The following is a 20,204-nucleotide window of genomic DNA, read 5'->3' on the forward strand; positions in this document are numbered from 1 at the left end:
CAAGTGAAAAGGTCCTTGGAAAAATGGGGTGTAAGCACCCATGTACCGATACACTGCTAAATAGAGCAGCTAGCAACTTGATTCAGGAATACAGCAAAATGTGCATCTAGTGTGTATCAATGCGTCAGAATTAGAGGAAACAAAATCCCCCTGATACATTTCTGAACAATGTCTGTGGATTATACAAGCACTAATCAAACATTGTATAATAATTTAGGTAATAAAAGATGACAACATAGTTATGCCAGTATGTTTTGTTTCGCTGGTTTGGTTCTAGTTTTGGAGTGTGCAGGAGAACCTGCTGCTGTGCGCCTACTGGACAGCCTCCAAATATAAAGAAATGGATGTGTTATTCTAAGTCCAGCATCTGTCAGTGACAACAGTCTCTGAGCCAGTGATGGGGGATAAACTGGGCTGGAGCACACTGGAACTAGACACTGCTGTTCCTTTGTCTCCAGTTCCCATACGTGCACCTGCCACAGCTCTTCCAGCTGCTGGTTACTGTATCAGTCATTATCCTCCCCAGTACCTACACCTCCCTCCATCATTAGTTAGTTGCAAAAGTGCGATTTCTGGTAAATTGCTTTGAGCAGATTTTTAGCTTTTCTGATTAAATGCATTGGGCCATTGCATTCTCCTGATAGTGTTTTGGGTCATCAGTGCTTCACAAATTCAGAGTCTCCTTGCCCACTAAATAAATTAAATAAATAAAAAATTTGTTTTAGATACTGGTATGTGGCTAAATAGAACCAATTGAATCCAATTTGGTGCCATTTCAGATGCCAAAATCATGGAGGTAAATGTGGTTCAGCATAGATAAGAATATAAGACAATTTGAAAAGCAAAATTGTTGGAATGTTGTATTATGGAAAGTCCATAATAACTACATCTTAATGAAGAAATATATATAAATAATCCATGAAACATAATTAATATAATTAATGTAATATAAGTTTACATAACATGCATTACTTGAGACTTTTCTATTTTCTTTTGGCTTATTAAGCGGATCATTGGTGCGATAATTAATTTGGCACATTTCTATGCCGTTCCTGATGCAGTCCTCACCAATTTGTACCAGGCCTGGGACCCATGCTCACGGCTGGGGCTGGTTGGTTTAGGGATTAAGTGTCTTCCCAGACCCACCAGTCAGTATAAACGACCACTCTAACAACTGAGCCACTGCTGCCCCCCCAAAAAATAGACTTGATGAACCTATATCATCATTAAAGCAGATAATACTTCACACTGGACTTGAACCTCAGGCTACATAGCGTAGCAATCACTCGGCCACCTCCCTAATAGGACTTACTGCTTTTTGTCATTGCTTTAGGCCTCAATTATTGAAGCCTCAGGGTTTCCACTGTAGTTGACTGATAGCCCGTACGTTTATTTTCAGCATATAAAGCCAAAGGAGTGGACAAAGTGACGCCCTGGGAGTGACAACGGGCTGATATAGTAGTTTGGTTTGGAGGACTTCTTGGACCAGACTCTTTAATCAGATTTCCAGATAAGCTGTCTTCTCTTCTGCAGGTGCAGAGCATTTGTATATCAGTATCTGTTGCCTGAGTATACAAGAACAGAATTGGATGAGGAGATTATTGCTGGGACACAATCCTTCAACTTTTTCCAACTAACAAACAACACAGCCAAGTTTCAACCATTTGTGACATCCAGGAAGCTTCACCTCTCTCTTAGCTGGGCACTAACTCCTGGTACCCATGTGGAAATGGACTGTTTTAGAAGTGGTTGAATGTATTTAGAAACTTCTTATTAGGTTATGTTCTCAATGTTTGGACATGTAAGAGGATATACATGGATATTTCATAGAGTGACACCAGAAAGTTTACACTTATTGGTGCTTTTCAGGCTCAGTGTGACTTTATGGTCATATGTAGCCAAATGAGAGTCTGAGCGCCATCACCACGCCTCCCTACATCTCCTCCGCCTCCACCCGGCCGGCTTCTCTGTTAAAAGCGATCATCCTGCCGGTAAAGTGGATGTTCGCTTAGTCTGGCAAAAAGAAAAGACAGAAAGCCCCAGTGGATAGTCTACGGCTGGATGGGAATTGCGTCTGGACTCACCGTTACGCGCGAATAGTTACCACTTTAACAAGTTCCAAGATTAGGATAATTTATTGTGATGCATGTTTCGCTGTTACGGAAACATCTGTCTTTTGTGTGTGGATTTACATCCATCCATCTAAACTGCCCACAAGCCACGAAACAAGGTCTTCGCGTAAAACATCTCCATCTCCCTTTAGTTTCTCTCCTCAGCCCCAATCCTCGTCAGAATGCAGATTGTACTGTACGCAGCTGTGCTCCTTCACCTCATAAACAGTGCCAGCACTGAGCCGAAAGACACATGTCCAACGCGGTGCGATGTGAGTACATGTCTGAGTCCAAGCTGCCCCAGCGGATATGTGCCAGACCACTGCAATTGCTGCCTGGTGTGCGCACGGGCGGAGGGAGAGCCGTGCGGGCGCAAGGACGATCTGCCGTGCGGGGACGGACTGGAGTGCAAACACTCGGCGGGCAAGCGACTGTCCAAGGGATTCTGTCGATGCAAATTAAACTACGAAGTTTGCGGCAGCGACGGGAAAAACTACGCCAATGTGTGCCAGCTAAAGGCGGCCAGCAGGAGGACCCTGCACCAGAGACGGTCTGGCATCACCCAGATTAAGAAAGGACCGTGTGACAGCAGCATAGGTATGATTTACGCATCACACCAGAATCACACCAGGGAAGGGCACAACGTGAAAGGACTTTTGTAAAGTTCATTGCTGATCAAACCACGATTGCGTGACAACACGCTTTCTGAGGACTAATATCTTAGCGAAACTGTTCATTTTGCAGCTTGTGGGGGGTTGAGATTTTTCTTTTCCTTCCTACAATCGGAGCAGCTATTACTCCAATTCAACTCCATGTCACAGGTTTTCTGATTTGGTTATGTTGCAATGACAGAGTGAATATTATAGTTCTCCAGTAGGCTAGAAAATAAAGTATGCAGCTATAAAAACTCCTCAGTGAAGTGAGTAGAGAGTAGAAAATGTAGCAAATTTGCTTGGCGAGAGGCCAAACGCCTTCACTGATGAAGCTCATGTGCCATGAATGAACAGGCCCAGCACAGCCACTTACTGTAATGGACCATTTGGCTGGTTGTTTTTGTGTTTCTAAGGTCAAACATTAGCTCTCTCATTATATTGGCTCACCAGCAGAATGCAGTGTTGCTCCACCCACCCCCACCCCCCTTTTCTCAACTGTCTCCCCACTAATAGGAACCAGATGGATAAAGCTTGGACTCCAGACTAATGCTTCACAACACCAATAAACAGCAGTTAGAGGGGCAGGTGTGTGTCTCACCGCCTGTTAAAGCAGACTTGAACCAATTACTTGCATCCGACAGTGAGAATTAACCGCGAGTCCAGTAAAAAGGCTGCTGTGTTGTGCAGCAGACAAGAAGCCTCAAACCCAGCAGAGACTACATGGGCTGTGGTTTGCTGTGGGCTTTCTGTCAGAGAGCAGTGAGGCTGTTTTATGAAATGATGATACTGGATGGTTTGAGGAGATTCACTCTCAGGGCCCCTTTGTGGTCAGACAGTTCCCTTTAAAGGGAGGGGGAACATGCTCCAGTGACTGTCCTCTGCTGTTTTCATCCAATTTTGGTTCTAAAGGCCTCTATCTCATTCTGCACTTATGTGACATGTAGCCACACTAACCATGGGGTGGCTCAAAGGATGGAGAAATAAATTGGTCACTTCACCACTTTATTCCAGACTCAAGTTTCTTAACAAGTCCTCACATTTGGTACATCCATCCAATTTATTTATTTATTTTTTGTCCTTTCGGCTTTTCCCATGAGTTCAGGGTCGCCACAGCGGACCATTGTCTACACAGCTGGGGATGAGAAAGGGCTGTTGGGACATCCATCCAATATCTTAACAAATTACCTTGGTGAGGTTCAAGTAGGTGCTGGAGCACATCCCAGCTGTAATGGTGTGAGAGACGGGTCCTGCACAAACTAACACACACTTTTTATGTTGTTCAAAACATCAAGCAAACTGCGGCTCTGACCCCACTAGCACATTTGGTAATAACTCTGTAGCAAAAAATCTGAATGATTCATCAGCTTATTTATCAGAAATATGAGTCAGTGTTGGTGTTTTCGGGGCATAAAAGTTTTTTATCAGGTGTGTGTGTAAATTACAAACTCTAAACTTATGTTGCATAAATCACATTCTTGTTGCAACAATTTAAAACAGATGACAGCACCTCCATACTGTGGCATTAAGTGTTACTTATTATTAATAATACGCCTCTCAAAACAATTTCAATAAATTAAATAATAGCTCAGAAGAGAAAGCTACATAAGTGTTGTGTTTGTATCTCTCATACACTGTAGGAAAAAATACACATTCATTGCTTGAAACAGTCTCATTTCTATATTTGCCCTCATTTGTGTTACGATTAATCCTCTGAGCGTTGCCTCGTTGTAACGTTGTATCTCCTGTTATTTCTAGTGGAATTGCACAAAAACGGTATCTGCAAACAAATTTCAAGTTTTCATTTGTAGGAGAGATGTATAATGTTGCTTGTAAAAAAAAAAAAAAAAAAGGGATCACAACTTGTATTTTTTTTGTATAATCATCCGTTGTTCCCCTGCACAGATCAACACTCATACTATGGGCAATTTCGAATCGCCTACAGTAGCAAACATTTCTTTGGACTGTAAAGGGAAAATTCAGAAACGGGGAACATGGAGTGGGTTTTCAAATGGGGACCTTCTAGCTGTAAGGCGGCAGCACTAACCACTCCACCACCATGCTGCCCACATGATGCAGACATTTGTTAACGCCAGATGATGTAATGATTAATCCCCCAAAGTAACAGTATGTGACTTTTCTGTTGAAAATATAAATTTGTAAAATTATGCTCCAGAAGTTCTCTGAATGTAGAAATATTTCTCCGACACAAATATACCGAACTGACAGCAGTGCAGAGTTATTGGCTTTTAAACTTTACATATAGTGTTTACATATAGTTACATCTTTTCTCATTTTGTCATGATGATTTTAGAATATTGTGGTTTATGACCAAGTACTTGTAAGTGTAAATACATTTCCATCAGTCTCACTGTAATTTGTGGCAGCTTTCCCAATTATGATCATGGTAATGATGAAGCAGCCCGTTTGAGTGTTTTCACAGCACATAATTGGGCATTACATTTATTTCATCTTCCCTACCAGTGATCTTAAAGGCTGACGTCATTCATTTTCTATATTAATAATAGTGTCCACAATGACCATGTTTGGTCACTTGTTAGTCTGCAGACTGGATTAGCTACAGACGTCCATTGTTGTCATAAAATAATCCGAAACATCAGCCAGATACACACCACTCAACTGGGAGACGTGTCATCATTCTAAATCCTATGGTTGACATATTTTTCACAAACATGTTCAGAATCTCCTCCTGCCGTGGTCAGTCAACTGTGCACGTGTAAGATCTCTGTGTGTGTTTACATCTGTTTGGACAATATTTATATCAAATGCATGTTTTGGAATGAAAAAATATGTCATTCAGTAAAGCAGTTTGCCTGGCTGATGAGTTTCTAGTAGTTTAGAGGCGGAATAGAGGCCAAATATGAACAAGCTTATGAAGTACGGATGACAACAAACACACAATTCCAGTTATTGAACACACATTTGTTTAATGGGTGCACAGCAATCAGCAATCAATACACACAACCATACGTTGAAGAGTTTATTACTCTTGCATTAAAAAGCCAAAATGATTTAATCTTTAAGGGCAAATCTCTTCAAACTACTGACAGTGATCTAAATGGACAGAAAGGATAATTTACCCCAACGACTTGAGGCTTAATTACTTATATATTTTGAGTTGACCACACCCACATGGATCTAATGGTCCAGTGACACTGTGTGTGTGTGTGTGTGTGTGTGTGTGTGTGTGTGTATCAAAAGGAAAGTGAACCAAGGAAACGGGGACTTCCTGTGTCCACAGTTCAAATCTCCCACTGGGACGTGTGTGTGTGTTTGTGTACGTATGTACGTATGTACGTGTGTGTGTGTGTGTGTGTGCACACCAACAACACACTCTTTCAACCCAAACAAAACAAAGGTTTGTGATCAAAAGGAAACTGAACCAAGGAAACGGGAACTTCCTGTGTCCACAGTTCAAATCTCCCACTCGCAAGTGTGTGTCTATGTGTGTCTGTGTGTGTCTGTGTGTGTCTGTGTGCGTCTGTGTGTGTCTGTGTGCATCTGTCTGTGTCTGTGTGCGTCTGTGTGTGTCTGTGTGTGTCTGTGTGCGTCTGTGTGTGTCTGTGTGTGTGTGCATTATGCTCATAGGCTATTACTGCATTACCTTCAACTCTACCCTGTGTTTTTTACAAATTACATTTCTATACTTGATGATTACATTGTGATGCTTCAAATTCTTTGAATTAATAATGCACTACATTTAGTAAGGAGAGTGATATGTTCAATCTGTTATTTATGTTACATGTTATCTTTTCTTCAATATGAAAAAAGAAAACACAATCTGGTTGCACATACACTTGGTTCCGGTCTTTGCAGTTTGGTTGTATAGAAACTTTATTTTTAGGGGAGAGTGGTTGTTGAGCTCAGATGTTTGCATCTCTGAGCAACCTGTCATTTCTGTGTGGAGTTTGCATGTTCTCCTCGTGCTTGCATGGGTTTCTCCGCGCTGTTCCGGTTTCCTCCCACAGCCAAAACACATGCAAGTTAGGTTAATTCATGACTGTACATTCCCTCTAGGTGTGAATGTGGGTGTGAACGGTTGTCTGTCTGTGTTTGTCGAATTTATATATATTTAAGTAGAATTTATTTGTACGGTTAACTTTTTATAGAAGATATATGATGGAAAGTGTAAAGAGATAATGTCCTTCAATCCAGATGGTATTCAGTGATGTTTAGTTAGTGATATGCTGCGGTTGGATTCAGTGTGTGTCAGTGTTCTTGAGCAAGACACCGAAACCCCAACTTGTTCGGTGAGTGTTGGCCAGCTGCATAGCAGCACACACCCCATCGGTGTGTGAGTGTGTGTTAGTGTGAATGAGACGCAGTGTAAAGTGCTTTGAGAGCACTAGGGCACTTGCAATAGGTGGAAAAGCGGCAGACCATTTATCTTTCCAGCGTAAAATAACAAATCATTCTTAGTGGCCGAGCAGTCTGAGAGGTAGCAAAATGACTTCAGCGTAATTAAACATGGTTTTTCATGAGCACTGCCAAGAGAGCTGTGAGATTTGTTAATGTTTAGATAGTAGAAAAGGCTAATTTTCCATGGCCTAACTCAGATGTCCTCACATCACATCTGTTGTCTGCATATTCCAGGAATTAAAGCCCAGAAGAAACGTGGAGAAATGACCAAAACTGTTCTGTAGGATGGCGACCCAACCAAAAACACAGGTTGTCTCATTGCTCCAAATCTTATTATTCTTAACAGTTTTGTTCACAAACAGTCTATAAGCAGCTGATTTGAATCTATGTACTGTCACGGTAAAGCAACTGTAAGGCAAGTTAAGAGGGAAAAGGCAACTCACAAGTGAATGGTAATGGTGGATTTAATTAGCAAAATGGAGAAAACACGCAGGAAAACACAACTGCAGTCTAGAGTGGTGCCAAATCCGATTTGATCCTGCTGTGTATTGTTTCTTCAACCTTTTATACATTTAGCTCAACAGCTGGGTTCACACAAAGAACAAAGGGTTGAGAAAATGCAAATCAACCTTCATACAATGTGGTACAGGATTCTAATTAGCAAATTGTCACTTTGTCCTTTTGTCTTCCATGTCTTTTAAGTCCTTGAGACTGATCGTCTGTACTGGTTCCCGTTGGTTTCCTGCTACGAAGCACATGTTCAGATGTAGGTAGTTTTATGGTTGATATCTAAATAACACACTTCTTCTCTTGCTGGGGAGCAAAAGGTGAGGAAGCACTGGTTTAAGCAGGTTTGATACTGGGTCTGTCAGAAGTGGGAAAACAGTAAAACAGTTACCTAGATTTTGAAATTTCTCTCACACTTACGACACTTGATTTAACTGATTTTAACTAAAGCTTGTTTCCCTGTGTATTTCTGTTATATACAGTAGATTACACCTGGGTTTACATCGAAGTCCAGCATAACATTTTATACATAGTAAATTTATTTCTTTAAATCCTAACTACTGCAACAGACAGGATGGAGCAAACTTTCTGCGGTTGAGTTTTCATATATTGAACATTGTTGTGTTCACTAGTGTCAAACAGTCTTAATTTCCCTGGATTCCTCAGCTGGTCAACGAAAGTCACCAGGCAAGAATTTATGTTTCTGTCTTCTCAAAAACCTTCACTCGTCTTTTAGATCCCTGCTTTGAAAATCATGACACTGAGGAAGACACACGTGCCTGATCACTTTCTTTTTTTCTATATCACTAATATTTTTACATAGTCCTAAAATGTATCATTCTTCTTGCCAGTATAGGTCCTTTACATGCTGCCAGTCCTCGTTACAAATTCAACTTCATAGCTGATGTGGTGGAGAAAATTGCTCCTGCTGTGGTCCACATCGAGCTGTTCCTCAGGTACTGCCTGTGTGTGTTTGTGTGTGTGTGTGTGCATGTTTGTAGGTGCTGTATTATCTACATTTTATTTATTGTTATCAATAAATTTAGCAGGTATTTGTACACTATCAAGATCACACGGTATCATCAGAGTTAAAGGGAGAAATTATCACTTTCAGAATAAGTCATACAATTAACTGTTGTTCATTTGAAAACTAAATGTAGCCTTTACATGTTTTACATATAAAGAAATTTAGAGGAACAGTGGAGATTTTGAGCATTGCTCCTAGAAAGAACCATCATAATGCACCTAGAAGAACTAGAGAGAAGAAATTTCTTACTTGCAGCAGCTTTAAAAAGACTAAGCACAAGTGTTGGCTGGACTGTATGTGTCTGTGTGTTGCACAATGATCAAGGACTCTGAATCTTATTCCTTAAGGACCACTGACCTGCCAGTTTTCCAACTAGTATTCTGCACTGCCCATCTGCATTAGGTGTGTTCAGTCAATCAGAAGCTGGAAGATATCAATTTCTCATTTATCATCCATAAGAGTGCAGACTCAGTTTATTAGCTTAATTGTGAAGTGACACCTAAAATATGTTACATTTACACATAAAGGTGCTTCCTGCCCACTTACACTGTTCATTTTTCACACCAAATAGGCAAATATTGATAAAAGAAAAATTCCCAAGAGTTTCTTAAGGCAAAAAAAATGGAATATTCTTCACTGGCTCAGCCCGTCACCTGATCTCAACCCAGTAGAGCTACTTGTTGCTGATGTTTGTCCTTACACCATAGGCATCCTCTCTTTGGCCGGAACATCCCTTTGTCCAGTGGATCTGGGTTTGTGATGTCAGAGAATGGACTGATCGTTACCAATGCTCATGTTGTTTCCAGCACCACACCTGTGTCCGGACAACAGCAGCTCAAGGTACAAAATCCACTTTTTTTTTTTTCTTTTTCTCCATGAAAACCAAAACATGTTACTCCACAGAGTGGATCCAACATAAATATTTGTGAGCTTTAAAAGTGTTGATAGAATGCTTTTCCCCCCTTTTTAGTTTTTACAGTTTTCAGTCTTTTGCCAAGGAATTTCCATCCTGGCTCCAGTTCTTTAGTTACTCTATTGAATCAGCTCCACTGCATGTCGTCCAAAATTGATACAATTCATATTGTGCAGCTTCACTGATTGTAACGTTTTTGAGATGCCTTTAACTTAAACTGAAAGAGTCAAATTCACTACTGTTAACTCACACAAGGATGTGTATAAAGTCACTACTGTCAAATTCTTCACATTGGAGCAGTACAAGATACTGCAGTCTTTAATGTAAAGACGTGTAAATTTAGCACAAAATATAAATAATTTTAAATTCAATTAAATGTCTACTGGTTCAACCACTTCTGTGGTCTCTATAAGTGAAATTCTACATGCACACATGCAGAAATACCTGCAGAAAATCTACTGTAGGAAAATTAATGCCAACAAACAAGTTCTTATTATAAATTAGCTTTAACATTTCTATAGGTCCAGATGCATAATGGAGATGTATATGAAGCCAGCATCAGAGACATTGACAAAAAATCCGACATTGCTACAATCAAAATCAACTCACAGGTGAGTCAGCAGTTTTAAATACGTTTTTTTTGTCCTTGCTTGAAAATTTGTGGGCAGTTTTATTTCCTGTTCAAATGTCTTATTCATGTTGCATTAGGCCGTATCAGAAATAATAACAACAATAATAACAATGCTAATTCTGGCGCGGTGCCAACTCCAACTGTAGTTAAATAGAAGAAAATACATGCTGGAAAGCAAAACAGAGCCTTTTACTAACATCCTGGGGACTTTGGGAGATACAGTGGGGAGATGCTTCTGAGGACATTTTCCATTTGTTCAGTTGAAGTTGATGTTGAACTTTACATTTAAATTTTCTTATGCATTTATTTACATAAAAGTATTTGCAGTGTTTATTTGGGTTTAAATAATGTTTGTTCAGCAACATTACTGAATGTAATACTTTTACCACTTGTTGATCAGTGGGGTCCAAATATCTTTAGCCATTTAACCAGCTGGAGCAAATAATATGTGTGCGCTAGTGTGTGCTAAGTGTGTGCTATTTAAAATACATTGTTTTTTTAGGGGGGTCATTTTTAACTTTAAGCAAAATGTAGATGAAGTACTTACATTAATTGGGGAAAAAGATTAAAGTGGTGGAACTTGTAGTGTAGAACTGTTTCTTTGGCTTGTACCACCTCTGCATACATTGTATTACATGTACCACTTAAAATGAACGATGAAATTATCAAATCTCTACTCAAACGGTCTCAGTTGACGCAGGGGTTCCTGAGGTGCAACCTTTATCTTGGGCCTCTCCCTCTGCAGACCAGCTGTTAGGGAATACACATGTATTATTACTTCTATCTTTGTGAGAAGACTCATCCAGAGCCCCATACGCTAACCTAAACCCACTTCTATCCCAACCCTAAAACAACATCCATTGAAGATGTGAGGAAAATAGGATCTTACCAAACCAGGGAAGTTGTAGGTGGTGTTGGTGAGTTTTTAAATTAGTAAGTCATTTTTTGATCTCATATTTAATGTATTTATTTTTTACGTAGTGTCATGGATGGACCCACCGAGACAACTTTCCACAGTGGGTGGGGGAATTATAGTACCAGGAATCAATAAAACGGGAGAAATTAGCGGTTTACAATTAATGAAACTTAAAGAAAATTATTTAACATGGCTCATTCCTCCTTTTTCTTTTTTTTTCCTTTTTTAATCTTTGGATGCATTTTTCATGTGTTATGTATTCAGGTTCACAGTAATGTGAACAGGGTGCGGTTATGGGCCACAGTTGGAATCCAAACTTCCCCTGGTGTGATGCCAAATACTTCCAGCTCATTCACAGCATGTGCCAGCTCAGGGATTTTGGGGGGGGATGTTATGCTGCGTTGACATAGTTTCACCCTAAAAATCTTGGCTTTAATTTAATCAAAGTTTTTGAAAAGATTTCTGCTGCTGTCACATACCAAACTGTACTGAATACTCATCGTCTTGTTACAACATTTCACACTACAACACCATAAAACTCTGTTCAGAGCCAGGCCATCGTGAAGATGTCTGGTGCTTCATTGCATCAACATTTCCCCCAGATTCTGCTGAGGGGCCTGTTTTGGTAAATCAGGAAACTTGGAACTGTCACTTGAAATGAAATATTGGTTGAAGCTGCACTTGGCCACACAGTGTGCTCAGAGATGAAGGTCACTGAGTACAACGTTCGGCATATCTGCTTTAAAAATCACTATCAGTGTTTTGTAAGCACATAATAAAGGTTGACCCCCTACATTAGAAATGAAAAAGCTGGGAGGAGTGAAGAACAGAGACACACACCACCTAAACAGAGCAGTTTCAGCTCATTCCTTCTCTCTCCGTCACACCATCTGTTTGCTGACCATGTGTTTCCACTCAGGTTTTCTTTTCCTCCCTTTCCCTCAACCTCAACCCTGTTTTTTTTTTTTTTAATCATCATTCCTCTCCCTTTTTCTTTGCTCATGGGTCTTTGTACATTTGACTTTATTATACCTAACTACATAGTGATATTAGGTTATTAATGCACTTTTATTTAACATACTTTTGGTTCTTTTAAGAGCTGCTCATTATCATCATCCCTTCTATCATCATCAGGGTATAATCTGAGTTTGTGCATATGTAACATCTGTCTTCATGATGTTGGGACAGCATGAGGTTTTGTTCCCCCCTCTTTTCACAACTTTCACAATGTTTGCTTTTTCTTTCCAAACAGGTCACTAAGATTGTAGTTTCCTGCAGACATTTATTATTTTAATACACACTTGTGGGTTAATTTTTCTGAATGAATCGCATTTGTTCATGTGTCATTTTGGTTTTGTGACACTCATGAGCCAGGGGCTCAGTGGTGGAACAGTTAGATTTGGACAAATGCAACATGTATGAAATGAAAGCTCACCTTCTTTAACCAGCATAATATTTTTACACTTTTGCTTTATATAACTCTTAGCATAAGAGTTTACATCTCACCAATACTGTTGTAGAGTTTATTTTAGAGTTGAAGTTGCAAGTCAATGTTGGTACAAAAAGATTTTTTTCTGACATTTTTATATTCCTGTCTAGTTGTAATGGTTACATTTCAAGTATTAATTCAATTAAAAAAATTTTTTTTATCTGGTATCTGGTAGTAGAGTTCAGCTGGATTCTGACTCCAAACACAGATGCTTTAAAGTTTGGGAATGGTTCTCTCTAAAGTCCTGACCTTTACCTTATATAGAAAATATTATATTGGTAAATAAGTCAGGTCTGTGCCACAAAACCAACTAATTTAACTGAGATCCACAAATTCCGTCAAGATATTTAACCAGAGTTCTCCCATAAGTTTGTTGATGGGAACCAACAGTATTGCTAAAGGTAAAACTTGATAAGCGACCAGATTACATTTTACACATTATCCCAACTTTTTTTTAACTGTATGTAAACTTGCACCACTTGCACCATGGGGCTACTGCAGGAGGTAGAGCGGTCGTACAGCAATCCCACAGTTGTTGGTTTGATCCCCAGCTCCTCCGGTCACATGTTGAAGTGTCTTTGAGCAAGACACTGAACCCCAAACTGTGAGCGTTGGCCAGCTGCATAGCAGCTCCCCCATCGGTGTGTGATTGTGAGTGTGTGATTGTGAGTGTGAATGGGTGAATAAGAAGCAGTGTAAAGCGCTTTGAGTGCCAATAGGTAGAAAAGTGCTATATAAGTGCAGAACATGTATGTTTCGCATTAAGCTGTGAAATCATAGCCAGGCTAACACTGACAACTAGCAAGTCCCTGAATGTAATATACTACTGTACAGAATAAAACCTCAGCATTAAGTTAAAGCCTCATTCCAAAGTGTAAACAAGGGCACATTTGTACAATCCATATATGAGTTACTGTACCAATCATGCACCAAATGCTGCTGTTTCATTGAAACATCTAAAACATTACCAGCATAGAAAGGTTCCATCTGACATTTTTAATTCTAAGGTAATGAACATCTGCTGCTTTAGAATCATGTTCCCATGTGCAGTCTAAAGAAAACATAATGGGGCAGTTGGCAATTTCCTGGTTTACTACATAAATTTGCTCATGAAATGTGATCTGATCTTCATCATTGTCACAAATATTGAAAAACCTTTAAAAAATATTTTTGAGCTGATGAAACACAAAAAGCCATGACTTCATGGAAAACACCTTTAAGCATACAAAGTGATGGCGAAAAATAATGCCAACATTGTTTCAATAGCTGGTTGGCAGCAATAATCTTCAACAAGCACTTGAAGCTGTGGATTAGACCTGGAAAATGTTTGGAAACTACCTGGAAAATGAATTTTGGACTATTCTTCATTCTTTACAGAACATCTGGTTTCTAGTGTGAACAGCTCCCTTGAGCTCACGCCATCTCTATAGAGTTGAGGTCTGGGCTCTGACTGGGCCACTCCAAAAGGTCAATTTTGTCTCTAAGGCCATTCTGTTGTTGATGTATTTATATCAAATTCTATCCTGTGATTCTGACGTAGATGTGTGTAAAGGTGTGTGTGCACAGACCAATCCTAAAGTTTCTTTTACCAATATTACCATTAAACTGTGCCATTATTATTTCATTTTTTTAAGCTGAACTGAACACACACCAAGAGCTTGTAAATTTGACAGTGCTGATTAAAGCCACTTTTCTCTAACTGTGCACATCTGACTGCTGACAGACTCACAGGGGGCACAGACTCTGATCCAGAGTCTCTTGTAATCTAACCTTTATTTATTTATATAGAGCTTGACAAGTATTTAAAATTGAATAATGAAAACAATCATCTGAGTGCTTATTAAGTATAAACTGCCTGATTGAACAAGTGAGTGATTGGATTTAAAAGTATGGAGCTCAGATATAGTAAGTAAGTAAGTAATTTTACTTTACTATACAGCAAAGTAAGAATTTCATTGTGCAGGGAAACATGCTTTCTGTCTGTTGACATGGCAGTAAACACTTTTGAATCTTTGAATCCTTTGAATCCTAGGTTGGACTACTGTAATTCGTTACTTTGGGGATGCCCAAGATGTCCAAGTGTCTAGTGTCTCTGGGAAAGACACTGAACCCCCAGCTGCGGAGTGCTGGTCCAAGCCATTTAGAAATTGTGGGGGTTGCGTCAGGAAGGGCATCGAGTGTAAAAATTGTGCCAGAGCATCTGCTGTGGCCCTGAACTGAAAGGATAAGCTGAAAGATTTAAAAAATAAAATAAATAAATAAAATGCAGTGACGACCCGAATGGGCAATAGAGATTATATTTCACTTTCACTAACTTCTCTCCATTGGCTTCCTATAAAATAATCAAAGATAATATTTAAAATCATGCTTCTTACATATAAAGCTCTAAACGGCCAAGCTCCATTATATGTAAAAGACTTCATAGTTCCATATCATCCCAGTAGACCACTTCGATCTCAGAATGCAGGCCTACTTGTGGTTCCCAGAATTTCCAAAGGTAGAATGGGAGGTAGAGCCTTTAGCTATCAAGCTCCTCTCCTGTGGACCCAGCTCCCAGTTCAGATTCTGGAAGCAGACACCCTCTCTTATTTTAGGTCTAGGCTTAAAACTTTAAGAGGAGCTGGGGATTGAACCAACAACTGCAAGTTTGGTGGACAATTGCTCAACTTTTCTGCACCACAGTTGCCCCTTTATGTGTTCTTTCTCCCGTAGCTGTCTTTCTCCTTCTCTGTCTCCCTCTATGTCCCTTTCTGCAGGTGTCCCTGGCTTTGGAGATGTGTGTTTTCCAGTGTGCAGCTTATGATCCTTCCAACCTGCCTAGTGTTGTCTTTGTACTTGTTGCTCTTTTCTTTTCTCTCTCCACTTTCCAATCACCCCAACCGGTCAAGGCAGATGGCTCTGAGCTTAGTTCTGCAGGAAGTTTCTTCAGTTAAAGGGAGTTTTTCCTCTCGACTGTTGAATAGCGCATCCTGCAATGTTGGGTTTTTTTGTGTATGGTTGAGATGTTAAACAGCTTCAATGAATCCTTGATGTCTTTAGTTGTTACTCTAAGGGTCTTTTTTTACCTCACTGAAAATTCTATGTGAGTGATCTTGGCTGGGCCAACTTTTATGGAAAGAAGCAACAGTATCAAAATGTCTCCATTTGAAAAAAATATGTTTGCGCACTGTGGACTGATAAACAATCCTGTATTTGAGATTATTCTCTAACTCTTTCCAGCTACATGCAAATCAACAACTTTTAACTGTAAGACCTCTGATTTATTTTAGTTTGGTTTTTTTTGCAAAGCATGGCTCACATCAGCTGATGCTGCTTGTGAATAGCAGACCAGGTGTTTTTATTGGTTACAATTGATGTTATGATGTGTTTCGTTGCTCGAAAATAGTTTTTATACATCCTGAACTGAGTGTGTTAACTTTGTGTGCCTTCCCCCCAGATGAAGCTGCCTGTGTTGTTACTGGGCCTCAGTGCAGATTTAAGACCTGGGGAGTTTGTGGTTGCAATTGGCAGCCCCTTTGCCCTCCAGAACACAGTCACCACTGGTATTGTCAGTACTGCCCAGAGAGATGGCAAAGAGCTGGGCCTCAGGGATTCTGACATGGACTACATCCAGACAGATGCTATTATCAATGTGAGTTGCAGGAAACAAAGCCGAAATTCTAGAGTGTTTGTTCATTTGTACACCGAAGTTCTGATTGTCTGACTGTCTTTTCACAGTACGGAAATTCTGGAGGACCACTTGTCAATTTGGTAAGCTTTTGTGTTTTATAGAGGGATTGCTGACTGCAGTTGGACACATTTCTCTGCTTGCTGCTTGTTGTTAAACCTACAAAAGCAGTAACTTTCTTGTATTTGTTTAAGTGCTTGCTTTGCATTGCAGGAACTAACTGCAGGTGCCTTGCATTTTGTTTTTTAAAAAACATTTTAGTAATTCATCAAGATCGTCTAAAACATCTCCTGATTTAATGTAAATAGTTATTTTGCTGTTGCCCTGCTGTGTCTCTACATTTGAGGACGGGGAGGTGATTGGCATCAACACCCTAAAGGTTGCAGCAGGAATCTCATTTGCCATTCCCTCCGACAGAATCACTCGCTTCCTCAATGATTCCCTTGAAAAGCATAACAAAGGTGAGTCCAAAGCCATTTTATAATGGGATTCCAGTACACTGTTCCAGTCCATTTACATTCATCTAAACAAAGTCAGCCGTTATTTTTCAATGACTGCCATCATCCCAAAGGAGACGCATGATGATTAACATGACATCCAGCATGCATACAACAAAGAACATATCTGTGGTAATTTTAGAACAATAATGGCAGAGTATAGATGTGCTTCCTCATTCCTTCACAATTACTATTATTTTTGCTCACTTAAAGATGTGATGATAGTTAAAGTCATAACTCGAGATTGCTGCTAAACAGAGTTATTCTCAACGGACCATTATGACGAAGGAGGCCGAGCTACTAAAAAGTAGTTGTCAACCTTTTATAATGAGTCATGTCGAGGCACAAAGTTCTAACAATCCCACATTAAATGGTCTTGTCAGTGACGTACATCAGCCTGCTACATATACAGTAACTAACAGGAGTCTCTTTCAGATGTGAGGTCAGTAAAGAAGCGATTCATTGGAATTAGGATGTTGACCATCACACCAGCGTAAGTCCACACTAATTACTGTCTGAACAGACAGCACATATAAAAATAGAGTTATGGTATTTTACTCTTACTTCAATTTGTTAATACTTACAATATTGTTTAAACATCCTCTGTTGGGTTTTTCTAAAGCATGTTACATTCTCATGTTGCTTAAATGATAATCAATTTTTTGAATTATTAGTATTTTTAATTCTGTTCTCATGCAGACTCTGAAAACCAACACTGAATAGTTTCTACTCGTGCATATTATTTGTCAGTCTGCAACCTGGATTGGCTTATTTAAAGAAAAACTGAAAATTCATCAGCAATACAAACCACTCCATTGCGTGACATGTGTCTTCCTTTCAAAAAGCCTGGGTGGGAAATTTTCATCTGAATCCGGATAACTGCACCAGAGATCTTACAAATGAGCAGTTGGCTTTTGCTGACTTCATATCACTATAAATGTTATGGTGAATTTTTTTTTTTTTTTTAAATCTGTTAAATAAACATGTGTGTCACCCAGTGGAGTGGAATTCTTGTTCTAAAATACTTAACTACTGTCAGACAACTGCAAGAGATGTAACTGTTTGTCAAATCAAAAAATAAAAAATAAGAGTCAAGTGTAATTCCAGGTTTAAATCTGTTGTTTCCCAGGTTGACTGAGGAACTAAAACAGCAGAACCCAGATTTTCCTGACGTTACTAGTGGAATTTATGTCCACGAGGTTGTTCCTCACTCACCTGCAGAGAAGTAGGTTTAATACACTCATTAATTCCTCAGTCAAAAGCAGTAAACAGTTTGATGGTATTTGTAGAAAAATAAATATTAAACCTACAATAACATCTATTCACTGGTCTCTGTGTCACTAGAGGTGGTATCAAAGATGGTGACATTATTGTGAAACTGAATGGGAGACCGCTGATGACCACGGCTGACCTGCAGGAGGCGCTGCAGGAGGAGACGGCTCTGCTGCTTGAGGTCAGGCGGGACAACGATGACCTGCTCTTTAACATTGAACCTGATGTCATCATGCAGTAGACATTGGCGGCACAGCTTCCCTGCGGAGAACTCTTTTGGGACAGAACATGTCGGATGGCAGACGTTCTGGACCAGTGAAGTTGTATTTTTTTTAAAGTGCACACAACTTCTGATACTTTATAACTGGCTGGTAATTAGACATCACCGAAATAAAAGGACCCCTGTATCAGTACGGACAACACGATGCAATGCAGATTTAGCATGAAGGATTTACAACTGTACCTCTCACCTGTTCATCGTTGGAACACCATACTGAGTCGTTTTAACTCCAATCTGTTTTGTGTATGTGCTTGCTTGACATTGATTACACATTTTCTTTGACCTGTACACACATTTACATGCATAATGAGGCATTATAATATAAAAACAAAACTGGTGAATGTACTGTGGATTTTATAATTTTAACTTCAGGAATTTTTCCAAAGTTTATTCAGATATGGGAGACATGGTCATAAGCCTTGTGGATACGGGCCTGGCACCCACTGTTAATCTCAGGCCGTCCCTAATCCACGCAAGGTAGCTCTCTTCCCCGATTATCACTTTACAAGGATTTCAAGATTAGAGTTCTCAGCATGATTAAGCAAATCTCTTGGTGCATTTAAAACCTTATATTTGGTCACGGGTGATGATTTAAAGAATATTGTTAGGACAAGCATCCGCATCTGTATCCTAGCCCTTAATTGTGTTGGATTAAAGGCCTAACAATGTTGGGTTGTTAGGCAAAAGTCACTAAAGCCCTAGATTGTACCCACTGCAATTTTAAATTTAAAAAAAATATTTTTGCGGTTTGTGGATTGTAGATACTTTAATACTTTATAGTCAACATGGGGAAATTAGGCTGCTAAAACGTCACAATATAATAAGACTCTATTGATCCCACAATGGGGAAATTTGACATACTCATTTCAGATAAACATGCATAATAGTGGTTACTCATGTGCAAGCACCTATTTGTGTTCACACCCATCCGGATGTAAATCATTCACAGCGCACAGAGCTCTTTTGAGTTTGAGGTAGAGGACTTTTTCCCTCTACAAGCAAAAAGTGTGGTGTATAACAGCAACTGAATTCATGCTTTTTGTGGAAAGTGTCAGGAAACATATCTGTTGTCATATATCTGTTAATGTTCAGCTATAGTGAACATCTTAGCAAGATGTAACTCTATGCAATCCAACTGCACTGTCTCTATAATAATCTATTAATAATCTATAATCTAAATTAATCCACCACATTCCAATTTCCTTACTCGACAGTCTGCATCAGATCTAGACGTTGGTTTATACAAAGGGAGTTTGGAGGTGATTTCGAAGATGATAATAATGATAAACTGATGTGTAATCTTACAAAAACACCTGGTTCTGGTACATCTGGATTGAGAGTATATTTGTATAAGGACCCAAAAGTAACAGTGAGAGGAATGTGAAACATATTAAAACGGAACAAAAAAAAGAATAATGAATTAAACAAAGACTAGGCCGGACAGGATGTCAAAAACAGAAACCACCACGTTACATGAACCAAGGACTAAACTAAACTTATTATGGAACACGGGATATCACAAAAAGAACCACTTAAATTCCCTCCAACAAGGAGGACAAAACTTACCTAAGGGATATTTACAGAATCTAAAAGGAGACACAAACTATTTACTAGACAAGGCCAAAATAATAGGGGCAGCTAAAGGGAAACTAGACCAGGACAATTAGACGAGGGAGACAAAATACCCACCGTAAACAAAACCCAAACTTAGCTGGGTACTGATCAAGCGGGTGTAGGAACAACAAAGAATCTCAAAGGCGTTGAAAGACTAGGAAATGAGTGTGTGCACAGACTGAGGAGGTGGAGAATTGAAATGAAAAATAAACCGGGTGACAATCAGCTGACGATGAAAACAGTGAGACAG

The 20,204-nt window shown here is 39.5% G+C and overlaps 1 protein-coding gene across 1 annotated transcript; it reads left to right on the forward strand.

Moving 5' to 3' along the window:
- Positions 1 to 1,972: 1,972 nt before the first annotated feature.
- On the forward strand, positions 1,973 to 18,685 carry htra3b (HtrA serine peptidase 3b). Its single transcript, XM_067525219.1, has 10 exons — positions 1,973 to 2,708; positions 8,505 to 8,604; positions 9,383 to 9,515; positions 10,110 to 10,199; positions 16,061 to 16,255; positions 16,342 to 16,374; positions 16,638 to 16,752; positions 17,224 to 17,281; positions 17,918 to 18,013; positions 18,133 to 18,685. The coding sequence occupies exons 1-10, from the start codon at positions 2,294 to 2,296 to the stop codon at positions 18,299 to 18,301; spliced, it is 1,404 nt and encodes a 467-aa protein (XP_067381320.1). The 5' UTR covers positions 1,973 to 2,293; the 3' UTR covers positions 18,302 to 18,685.
- The last annotated feature ends 1,519 nt before the right edge of the window (positions 18,686 to 20,204 follow it).

Source organism: Channa argus, chromosome 12 (assembly GCF_033026475.1).
Source record: "Channa argus isolate prfri chromosome 12, Channa argus male v1.0, whole genome shotgun sequence".
NCBI lineage: Eukaryota > Metazoa > Chordata > Actinopteri > Anabantiformes > Channidae > Channa > Channa argus.